The sequence below is a fragment of the Bos indicus x Bos taurus genome, chromosome 16 (genome assembly GCF_003369695.1).
Source record: "Bos indicus x Bos taurus breed Angus x Brahman F1 hybrid chromosome 16, Bos_hybrid_MaternalHap_v2.0, whole genome shotgun sequence".
Lineage (NCBI taxonomy): Eukaryota > Metazoa > Chordata > Mammalia > Artiodactyla > Bovidae > Bos > Bos indicus x Bos taurus.
Window position 1 is genome coordinate 71,346,644 of NC_040091.1, and position 12,477 is coordinate 71,359,120.

At 37.8% G+C, this 12,477-nt stretch overlaps 1 protein-coding gene across 5 annotated transcripts in view; it reads right to left on the reverse strand.

Annotated features, from left to right (window-relative positions):
- RCOR3 (REST corepressor 3) overlaps positions 1-12,477 on the reverse strand; it is a 53,398-nt gene that overhangs the window by 25,476 nt on the left and 15,445 nt on the right. For all 5 annotated transcript variants that reach the window (XM_027565677.1, XM_027565673.1, XM_027565672.1 and 2 more), the window contains 2 exons: positions 11,313-11,437; positions 10,357-10,435 (listed from right to left, as the gene is read on the reverse strand). In XM_027565677.1, coding sequence (XP_027421478.1) covers positions 10,357-10,435; positions 11,313-11,437 — 204 coding nt within the window. The remainder of the gene's footprint in view (positions 1-10,356; positions 10,436-11,312; positions 11,438-12,477) is intronic.

Here is a 12,477-nt window from a genome sequence, read left to right on the forward strand (position 1 = left end):
TCAGGTTGGTAGGGCTTTCAGTTAGCAGAAGTAAATGCAAGCTGTCTTTAGAAGAATGCACTGTAAATGCAGGTCTTGAAAATTTTCAACAAATATGTTCCAAGGAAAATGAGCTCACAACTACAAACTGCCAAACAAGCCTCCTGAGTAAAACACTGCAGAAGGCAAACAACAGAATTGTATCTGTAGAGATCACAACTATTATAATTACTGGATAAAGAGAATACAATAAAGATGTTATACATGTAAAAGAAAGAAAGAATTGAAAATATGGAATATTCTTATAAGAAATGAGTCCATCAAAACTGACCAAGCAGACAGGCAAAAAAACCAAACAGAACATCTGGAAATAAAAAATATTATAAATCAGATTAGAAATTCAATGGATGGGTTACTCAGCAGACTAGACAGAGCTCAAAAGAAAATTAGTGACTCTGAAATCACCTATGAGAAAAATGCCCAAAACATACCATGGAAGTATGGAAGGACATGGAATGCATGAGTGATTGAGACATGTGAAAAGTCCATTACATTTCTAAAAGAATTCTCAAAAGACAGCAGAGAGAGAATGAAGGAGACTTAGATTCAAAGATTCAACAAATGAGAATTTTACAGAACTTAAGATAGGATTTAGAAAATACAAAGGAGTCCAAAACAAGTTTCAAAAAAAAGAAATCCATAGCCATATACTTCAAAATGAAACTATGAACACTAAAGACAAAGAAGAGATCATAAAAGCAGACAAAGAGAAAAGTTAAATTACCTCCAAAGAAGGGTGTGGAGAAGAGCACCCTCTTGTACTCTTGGTAGACATTATGGAGATTCCTTAAAAAACTAGGAACAGAACCACCATATGACCCAACAATCCCACTAATCGGCATGTAACCTAAGAAAACCATAACTGAAAAGAGATGTTGCAGCACTATTGAAAATAACTAGGAGGCAATCCAGATGTCCATCGACAGATGAATGGATAAAGAAGCTGTGGTACATACATACAATGAATATTACTTGGCCATAAAAAAAAAAAAACCCATTTGAGTCAGCCCTAATGAGGTAGATGAACCCAAAGCCTGTTACACAGAGTGAAGTAAGTCAGAAAGAGAAAAACAAATATCGTACACTAACATATATATATATATATGAGAAGGCAATGGCACCCCACTCCAGTACTCTTGCCTGGAAAATCCCATGGATGGAGGAGCCTGGTGGGCTACAGACCGTGGGGTCGCTAAGACCTGGACATGACTGAGCTACTTCACTTTCACTTTTCACTTTCATGCATTTGAGAAGGCAATGGCAACCCACGCCAGGGTTCTTGCCTGGAGAATCCCAGGGACAGGGGAACCTGGTGGGCTGCCGTCTATGGGGTCACACAGAGTCGGACATGACTGAAGTGATTTAGCAGTAGCAGTTAGCATATATATGTATATATATATATACATACACACACACACACACACATATATATATATAAAATCTAGAAAGATGGTACTGATGAGCCTGTTTGCAGGGCAGCAATGGAGATGCAGAGAGAACAGACTTGTGGACACAGTTGGGGAAGGAGAGGGTGGGGCCAATTGAGAGAGCAGCATGGAAACATATAAATTACCATATGTAAAACAGACAGCCAGAGGAAATTTGCTGTATGACGCAAGGAGCTCAAATCAGGTGCTCTGTGACAACCTAGAGGGCGGGGATGGGGTGGGAGGTGGGACGGAGGTCCAAGGGGGAGGAGACATACGTATACCTATGGCTGATTCATGTTGATGTATGGCAGAAACCAACACAATATTGTAAAGCAATAAAAAAAAATTTAAAAATTACCTCCAAAGGAATGATAGCAGACTGCCTGACAACAGACTTCTCTAAAGCAATGATAGAAATCAGAAAGCAGCAGAATATCTTCAAATAATATCGGTCAACCTAGGAGTCTAACCCCAGCAAAACTAAGGTTTTAAGAAATAGGCATTTTGGACATTCCAAAACTGACTGTGTTCATAATCAATAGAGTCTCATTAAATTAATCTGTAAAAGATACACTTAGGAAAAAAGAAAAATTATTTTCAAAGGAAGTTCTAAGATTCAAGAACGAAAGGTAAGCAAAATTAAGTATTTTAAGTATTAAAAATTGGTAAATTTGTTAGCTTAGTAAATCTAACACTGACTATATGTCTAATGTGATATATTAAAAAATAAGATGTAACTAAAACTGGAAAAAAAATAGCATATAAAACAAGAAGGTAGTGGCTGAAGTCAAAGCATCTTGGACTTAAATTAACCAGAAACTCATTAAAAGCACCAAAATTAGACTTTAAAAGTTAAATATGCAGGATAAAACTTCCAGAGTATACAGTAAGAATAGAAATATAGAAACATTCCTAACTAGTAGAGAGTAAAATAAAAAAATCAAACAAGAGATGAATTCTTGATCCAAAAAGAAAGTAAGTCAAATAGAAGATAAAAATAAGAAATAACAAAGATACAAATATCAATCATAACTGGTATAAAGGGGCTAAATTCTATAGATAAAATAAAAAATAGCACGTATCTGTTCCTGTAAGACATGTACTTAAAATATGAGGACACAGAAATGTTGAAAGTAAGGAATAACGATACCAGTCAAACACAACAAAAGAAAGATGACAGAGCTATCAGTTCAGCTTAGTCACTCAGTCGTGTCCAACTCTTTGCAACCCCACGGACTGCAACAGGCCAGGCTTCCCTGTCCACCACCAACTACTCCTGGAGCTTGCTCAAACTCATGTCCATTGAGTCGGTGATGTCATCCAACCACCTCATCCTCTGTCATCCCCTTCTCCTCCTGCCTTCAATCTTTCCCAGCATCAAGGTCTTTTCTAATGAGTCAGTTCTTTGCATCAGGTGGCCAAAGTACTGGAGCTTCAGCTTCAGCATTTGTCCTTCCAATGGATATTCAGGACTGATTTCCTTTAGGATTGACTAGTTTGATCTTGCAGTCCAAGGGACTCTCAAGAGTCTTCTCCAACACCATAGTTCAAAAACATCAATTCTTTGGTGCTCAGCTTTCTTTATGGTCCAACTCTTACTTTCATACATGACTACTGGAAAAACCATAGCTTTGACTAGATGGACCTTTGTTGGCAAAGTAATGTCTCTGCTTTTTAATATGTTGTCTAGGTTGGTCACAACTTGTGACTAAACCACCACCTAGGCTGGTCATAGCTTTTCTTCCAAGGAGCAAGTGTCTTTTAATTTCACGGTTGCAATTACTATCACCATCTGCAATGATTCTGGAACCCAAGAAAATAAAGTCTGTCACTGTTTCCATTGTTTTCTCATCTATTTGCCATTAAGTGATGGAACCGGATGCCAAGATCTTCATTTTTCGAATGCTGAGTTTTAAGTCAGCTTTAGGTTCTCTTTCACTTTCATAAAGAGGCTCTTTAGTTCTTTGTCGCCTTCTGCCATAAGGGTGGGGTCATCTGCATGTCTGAGGTTATTCATATTTCTCCCGCCAATTTTGATTCCAGCTTGTGCTTCATCCAGCCCAGCATTTCACGTGATGTACTCTGCATATAAGTTAAATAAGCAGGGTGACAATATACAACAGCCTTGACATACTCCTTTCCCACTTTGGAACCAGTCCATTGTTCCATGTCTGGTTCTAACTGTTGCTTCTTGACCTGCATACAGATTTCTCAGGAGGCAGATAGAGCTATACCAGACAAATAATCTTTAAAAGTAGAAGATAAAGGTTTCAAATTCAACAAAACAGTTTCTACACATTTAATAAATAATAGCTTCAAAATACAGTTATTTCTCAATAATCCATCAGAAAAGCACATAAACACCTACAAAACCAATACTAGCAAGTAGGCAAGCAGTAACAGAATATCGATTTCAATCGTATTAACTGACAAGCTTCAATTAAGACACATTAAAAAAACCCTATAACCAATAACTAAAAGTATATATTACTCTCAAGCACACATGGAAAAACATTCATGAAAATTCAACATTCTAGATTTGGAGGTTTTAAAACATATCCCCAAATTCCTCAGCATTCCAACCACAGAGAAGAGAGACTCTCTATCCTATCCTCCTTGATTCTGGACCAAGTTCAGTAGCTCACTTACAACCAACAGAAAGTAACACGTGTGACACTGAGTAACTTGCAAGGCTAGGCCAGAAATGGCTAGGTACCTTCTCTCTCTGCTTTGGGGATGATTACTTTGGAGGAAACCAGCCATGGTAAGAAGCCAGATTACTAGGGGACCACCAGGTTATAGAGGAATGCTAGCTGACAGTCAGGTAAGCAAGTCCAAAACCTTCAAAAACATCCCACTTGATGCTGAAACCTAAAATTATTCTTTCTAAAGTCAGGAATAAAATAAAAATATTTGCTATTATAACTTCTCTCCAACATTATACTGGTGATTCTAACCAGTTCAGTAAGGGCAGAAATAAAAAGTATTATAAGGATTGAAAAGAAATAAAACTGCTATTATTTTCAGATAATATAAACCTCTATATAGGAAATGCAAACTAATCTACAAACAGGTAACAAAGATTTCATTTCTCTCCAGTTTACATATAGATTTAATGGAATATCAAGTAGGGCTCTCCTACTTTGAAGTTTGAGATAAAGATCCAAAAATAGCCAAGGAAGCCTTAAGAAGCACTACCAAGTAAGGGGAATTATCCCAGCAGCTATCAAGGTTTATTATAAAGTTATACTAGTTAAGACATGCGACTGACAGGAGAAGCAGACTAGAAAGCCAGTGAAAGTGCAAATGTTAATTTGAGTCTCTGCAACCCCATAGACAGTAGCCTGCCAGGCTCCTCTGTCCATGGAATTTTCCAGGCAAGAATACTGGAGTGGGTTGTCATTCCCTTCTCCAAGGGATCTTCCCAACCCAGGGATTGAACTCGGGTCTCCTGCACTGCAGGTGGATTCCTTAACATCTGAGCCAGCAGGGAAGCCCCTAGAGAGCCATACTTATATAGAAACCTCATCCATGATAAAGCTGATATGGCAGACCAGTGGAAAGAGATGAACTCATTTTCGTATTAGAAAACAAAACAAAAAAACAAATGGATCTTTATCTGACAACATAAACCAAACCTAATTACTGACAGATAAAGGACATAAGTGTAAAAAGCAAAATTTTTAAATTTACGGAAAAAAATATAGAATATTGAAATTTGAATATTTACGTACTTTTGATGAAATAGCTGTTCATCAAAGCATGTAAAGAGAGTAAAAAAAGATAAACCAAGAACTGCTAAAAGATCTCTGCAACACACTTAACCAAAAAATTAGTATCTAGAATATACAAGGAATTCAGTAAGAAAAAAATTCATACATTCTCTTTAAGAAAAAGACAAAACCAAACCAAAAGATAAAAAACAAACACAAATAAGCACTTTAAAAAAGACATAATAATATATAATAAACAGATGGAAAAATAATCAGCCTCATTAGTAATCTGATGAACGAACTGAGAACACAATGAGATACCATTTCAGATTATCAGATTGCTAACATCTTGCAAGTCTTATCATATAAAGTACTGGCAGTGAATGCTGCATACTCAGTCGTGTCTGACTCTTTGCGACCCCATGGAGTGTAGCCCGCCAGTTTCCTTTGTCCTTGAATTCTCCAGCCAGGAATACTGGAGTGGGTTGCCATTTCCTTCTCCAGGGAATCTTCTTGATCCAGGGACTGAACCTATGTCTCCTGCATTGGCACATGGATTCTTTACCTCTGAGCCACCTGGGAAGTCCTGAAGTATTGGCAAGGAAGTTGGGTAATGAGTACTCTCATAGCCAATAGAAGTACATCAAATGTAGAAAATGATTTGCCATTATTTAGGCAAGTCAAACACAGTTATAGTCTAAAATAGACTGGGGCTAATGATAAAGAATCCGCCTGCAATGTAGGAGATGTGGGTTTGATCCCAGGGTCAGGAAGATCCCCTGGAGGAGGGGATGGAACCCACTCCAGTATTCTTGCCTGGAGAATCCCATGAACAGAGGAGCCTAGTGGGCTACAGCTCACAGGGTCACAAAGCGTCAGACACGACAGGAGTGATTTAGCTCGCACACACCCAAGAAAAGTTAAACATGGTTACAGTCTAAATAGAGTAATGCCACTCCAAACAATTGTAGGGTATTACTACTCACTAAGTCGTGGTTGGCATTTTGGTGGAATAATCTGCACTGCATACTTCAGGAGAGCTGGCATCCGTTTCCCACTATATGCTAAGAGTGTCCATCAACCAGAAACACCTCCATAATTTTTACATGTCCCTTATGCAGGTAATACTAAATCTTGCTGAGAACTGCTATCGCACAGGAGTTGTTGTATATTTATGTATCCAGGATATGCTCTTATCAGTATTGTTCATAATAAGAAGCAGCTAGAAAGAATGTCCATTAATTGGAGTAGGTAAGTGGTGGCACATGCATACAATGGATGTTTACGATTTCCTTCCAGGTTCCCACTGCAAAGAAAGGAGTGGGCTGCAATAAAGAAAACAAAGGACTTCTGTTTCTTCTTAAGCTCAGTGATGGACACACTGGTATTTATTACTATTCTTCAGATTGTACATAGTCTATGGTATGTACAGTTTCATAATTTTTAAAAGTTAAAAATAAAAACCTTTCCATATAACGCGTCATTAACTTGCAGAAGCAGGCCTGTGTTAAAGGCAATGTTACAGCACCATTCCCTGCCCGGTGCCCCTACCATCTGGGAAAGAGCAGGGAACTGAACGAAACTGCTGACACACAGGCCAGCCCTGGACCACGGCCCTGCAGTGTGTTTTTAGCATTTTTAAAATTTTACCCCCCTCACTGTCTTTTGCTAACGGAATGAGATCACTGGCAAACAAAAGACCAAATGTTTAAGTATCACCTCACATGGTTGGACAAAACAGTATTCCACATACACACATTTCCTAGGTAACTAAACCCAAATCCCCATCTCTCATACTGGTACAGCAATTAAGAGTTTATAGTGTAAATTCTTATCTGTTAATATATTTGACTGACTGCCTACTATGTACCAGGCCCTGCAGTTGAGACTCATTTCTTGCTCCTTAAGAGCTTATACCACTCAAGAAAGGCAGGCAGGTGAGGGGAGATCAGATGTACACAAGTTCCACTCAGCTCAGTGAGGACTGCAGTGGATTTAAAGAAAAACAAGGAAGCAATCAATTCAACATAAGGCAAGGGGAGTTCATAGACAAGCTACATATTGCAGAGTTATGAGGAATTTGCCAGGCATATTTGGGAAGAAAGGGAACGCTAGAAAGAACAGACCAACAAAGAGCAAAAGCCAGGGCATGAAAACACTTACCTGAAACTCTCTTAGCAGTGTGAAATAACAGGGTGGGGTGGAGAATGTCTAACTAGAAAGGTTGTGTTTTATCCTACAGACAAAGCCATGGAGGAACTGCAAGCAGTACATTTGGTTTTAAAAGGTTGTCTTGGCAGCAGTGTAGAGAATGGTCTTGGAAGGTGTGGTGCAATGTTTGGAGATAAGGTAAATTAAGATAGAAAATGTCAGTAATTCAGAGAAGAGATGAGAACCTAAAAATAAGGCAGTCACCTAGAAGACCAAAGACAAAAGAATAAAATTTACAGTTATCTGAGAGAGAAAATTAGAAACAGTAATCACACAATGAACAGAGTAATTGAGAAAGAGAAAAAGAAGTCACTAAAACCGAGACACGATGGTTAAAAGTGGCTTCCACGCCGGCTCAGGGGTAAAGAATCTGCCTGCCAATGCAAAAGACACAGGTTTGATCTCTGGGTCAAGATCATCCCCGGGAGAAGGAAACTCTCCCATCTTCTTGCCTGCAGAATTACATGGACAGAGGAGCCTGGTAGGCTACAGTCCTTGCGGTCGCAAAGAGTTGGGCACAACTGAGCAACTAAATAACACATTAAAAAGGTAGATGGGAATCAGAGAATGGTGTTATAAAAGTCAAAACCAGATTTTCAGAACAAGGGAGGGGTCAATAACGTGAAATAATACAGGAAGCACAAGGAGAATGCACTGAGTAACCAGTCGCTGGATGTGGCAGTTAGGAAGGAGGTCACTGCTGACCTGTCAGCAGTTTGAGAGAAGTAAAGGGGCAGCAAGCTGAATGAAGCAAACTCCAAGAGTGAAGTAATGCCAAGATAGATAGTGATGCTTGTAAATGAAAGACGAGCATACTTCTGGGCTGCAGACAAAAGGCTGAAAGTATGGCAAAGAAACTGATGGAAAAGGTCCTAAAGGCAATATGCAGGGACAGGTAGGATGAAACTAGCAATGAAACTATACAGAACAAGGGGAGGGACCTTTCTTACTGTCAAAGAGAGGCATGCAGCACAGACTGCTCATTACTTCATATTACTGCATTTGTGACATTTTAAAAGTCTGATCCTATCAAGCACCAGCAAGGAAGTGGGAAATGAGTACTGTGTAAAATACTGGGGGCGGTACCAGACGTTCCAGGGTTACAGGAAGCCCTGACTTCAAAGAGTTCACATTAACGGGCAAAAAACAGTAATTTTAATATAATGTCCTAAGTGTAAATATACTCAGATAAAAAGGGTAGTGTGGTAGCACAGAGGTTAGGGGAGGGGCTGGAATTTAAGGGTATTCCTGCTTGATATTTTCTTCTTGAAGTAGAAAGTGAAGTTATCTGCTGAGTTTTTCAGGGGAGAGGGGAGGTGGTAGGTGATGTGTAGAAAAGGATGACTGTTCAAATACTTGCTTACACAATAAATTCTATTCGAGATTTATTATGTACTGGGTACTATAATAAATGCTTTTATATATATTACCTAGTTGATTGTCAGAACAAACCTATTATTTTAATTTTACCAATGGAAAAAACTGAAAATTACAGGTTAAAAATTGAGAGATGCTAAGGGTTACACTGAGATTGAAAACTATTTTTTGCAAGTAGCAACAATGTCCATAATTGTGTAATCTTCTCTTGTAACCCCAGACCAAGAATAGCAATTTATCCAGCACTGTGGGTTTACAGGGTTAGAGAAGGAATAGCAGAAGAGTGGGAGAAATGCGGAGTTACAGACACTAGGAAGAGAGCAACTTAAGGAAATGGCCATTTGGTCTAAGGTTCAGGGAGACAAGGAGGCTTGGGGAAAAATGAAGGATTCAGGGAATCTGAGAACATTTAGCAGTAGTAAGAAAATCAGTAAAGTATCAAGCTGAGTAGAAGTTTTCAAATTTCACTGACGAAAGATGACAAGTGCCAGAATGGGCCATGGCATTTGAGTTCCTTAAGAGGAGGAATGCGGGTCATTAAACCGGATGGTCACATTTGTGTCTCCAATCTTCAATGTTATTTTCACAAGTTGCCTATACATCACAAGCCTTTACCCACTGACATCTGGTCTATATATTTTTTACAATTATGTAATTCCTTGCCTTAATAAATGAGCATGTATATCAATTTAAAACTTTTCAAGATTTTAAGTCATCACCATTGTCATTAAATTGAGGAGTATAACTGCATTTCTAGTTGGGAATCCTTCATCTCTTCCTTTGAGGTAGCTTTCAATTTTCACTGGTGTCAGTATGCTGCTACTGCTGCTGCTGCTAAGTCGCTTCAGTCGTGTCCGACTCTGTGTGAACCCATAGACCGCAGCCCACCAGGCTCTCCCGTCCCTGGGATTCTCCAGGCAAGAACACTGGAGTGGGTTGCTATTTCCTTCTCCAACGCATGAAAGGGAAAAGTGAAAGTGAAGTCGCTCAGTTGTGTCTGACTCTTCGAGACCCCATAGACTGCAGCCTACCAGGCTCCCCCATCCATGGGATTTTCCAGGCAAGAATACTGGAGTGGGGTGCCATCGCCATACCTGGTACTAATTTCTAATTTGTTATAAAATGGAATAAACTAAATGTTCTCCAAAAAAATATTCTACACTTAATATTGTCTCATCTAAGGGTGATTTTACTTCTTTTCTATGGATTAAAGAACAGGTGTTGTGGGTCGTCTCCTGGGGGCTCAGTGGGTAGGGTTCCCAGTTCTCACTGCTGTGGCCCAGGTCCAATCCCTGGTCAGGGAACTGAGATCCTACAAGTCGTGCAGAGTGGCCAGAAAAAAAAAGAACAGGCATCATGGGAGGGCTTTTATACCTCTGAATGGATGAGATAATCCCCAAATTACTTAAACTACTGGCTAATTGGAATTCTTGATGTTTCTGCTTTTCCAAAAAACTTCAATTAACATTGACATTTACTACCTTCTAATCCATTATATAAAAATGCTTTTCTTAATATGAAGTACTGCTCATTTTTTTGGAGTGAATTTGTAGAACAATTACAAGCACTCTAATGATCATCATTACCTCTTTCTTGGCTTCTTTTTTGGGATCATAATCACTATCGTTTCCATCCACTGGGTGTGTTTCTTCCACGTCATCATCACTGAAAAGAAACAAAGATTAATAAATTTAATTCACTTTTTATTCTATTCCAGTGTTCTTATCAAACTGTAATATAGCTACCTAGTAATTTTACTAAATATTCCCCAGGAGTTATCCTTAGGAACACAAGTTTTCATAATTTAGATTCCTCTAGTGTTTAGAAACATTTATCCTTTTAGGTATATAGAATCATTTAAGCAAACATTTCCAGCTAAAAAACAGAGACTTAATAGGAAAGATATTTAGAAAGAAATATCATTTGGGAGAAAGAACATATATATTAATTTGATGTAATATTTATTATTTCAGTTCTCCAATTGGAGGATAAAAACAGACAAAAACCAGAAAGAAAAATGATCTTTTATACTATCAGAAAGACACAGCTATAATAATGTGGACTTCAGTTATTCAGATAATTGTGGAAAGACCACCTTCCAGAGAATGTATTTCTTTTTTTTTTTTCCCTTACTTTTTCATTGCACAGCTTGGCATGTGGGATCTTAGTTCCCCAACCATGGATCAAACCATGCTCCCTGCAGTGGAAGCAGGGAGACTTAGCCACTGAACCACCAGGGAAAGTCCCGAATATATTTGTTAATATAGTCTAAATATATGTACTGAATATATCAATACTAAAGGGAAGCATTTGTAATTAAATACAATTCAAATATAACTCAGTACAAAGGTTTGCTGACTATGATTAACAGTTAAAGAGTTGAAGAAAGTTCTTACTATGAAAATTTCTGATCACTCAGTTCTTCCTGTCAGAGCAGAAATAGGAATATAAGGATAAGAAGCATTTACAATGTACTGTGATCACTGTTCTACCTTAGGAAATACAAGCAATACCTGTAACTATATAAAGGCATCCAACCTACCTGTCACCCTGATTATGTCTATTGGCTAGTTTACGAGCCTGGCGATCCATTAAGCTTGTCCTAGATCGAGTTTTTTTCCAGGAATAGTAATATTTCACAAGGCTAGCAATTGTCTTATCTGGAAGCTTGAAAAAAAAATCATGTTAATATCAGCAAGTTTTTTCATAAACTCTGATTAACAGAATGAATAACATCTCTGATATTATTCTTTGATACTTAGCAAACAAAAGCATAGACAAAATTTTCCCAGGTACCTTTATGAATTATAGCATTAAAAAGTGCAGCTACAGTCATAGAACCCCACCATACCTATGTCACTGATATTTGTAAATAAATATTCCTATTTATTCTGAGCAGAGAAAGAAGAGAAGGATGTCACAAACTAATATGATGTGAATGGCCCCAGAAGTCCACAGCAAAATGGTAATATTCCACATTTGTTTTCTTAGAGTTACTCCACTCTTTCCACCCCCTCTGTAAACTGGATTTTTATAAACTGATTAATAATTCATATATCATAAAATTTACCAATTTAAAGTGTACAATTCAGAGGTTTTTAGCTTACCCACTAAGTTGTGCAACTACCACTATTTAATTTCAGATATTTTCATAACCTCAAGAAGAAACCTTAAACTTATTAACAGTCACTCCCTATTCTCCCTTTAACCCAGACCCTGGCAACTACTAATCTACTTTTTTCTCTTCAGATTTGCCTATTCTGGATATTTCGTATAAGTGCAATCATACTGTTGCTTAGCATAATGTTTTAAAGAAAAGCAATTCAATACCATTTTGTTTTAAATCCAGGCTTTAAGATGATAAATAATGCAAACAGACTTGGATATTAAAAGGACTAACGATCATGCACTACTTTGTCATATATTGACAAATAAGGATACACTCTTCCAATTAAAAATGTTGGTTTTGATTATGGAAGACACTTAGATATATTTGCAAACATTTCTAATTTCCAAAATTCAACTTAAAAGAGTTTAATGCAACAACTTCTCAGAGTTATACAATTTTGACTAGAAACACAAAAAATTTAAGAACTAGAAATAAAGAGCAGTTTTTCTTTCAAAAAAAAAAAAAAGGAACAGCCCCTGAACAACGTTGAAATGATACAGAATTTCTATCAACAGTTTTCATATCCAAAGGAATATAA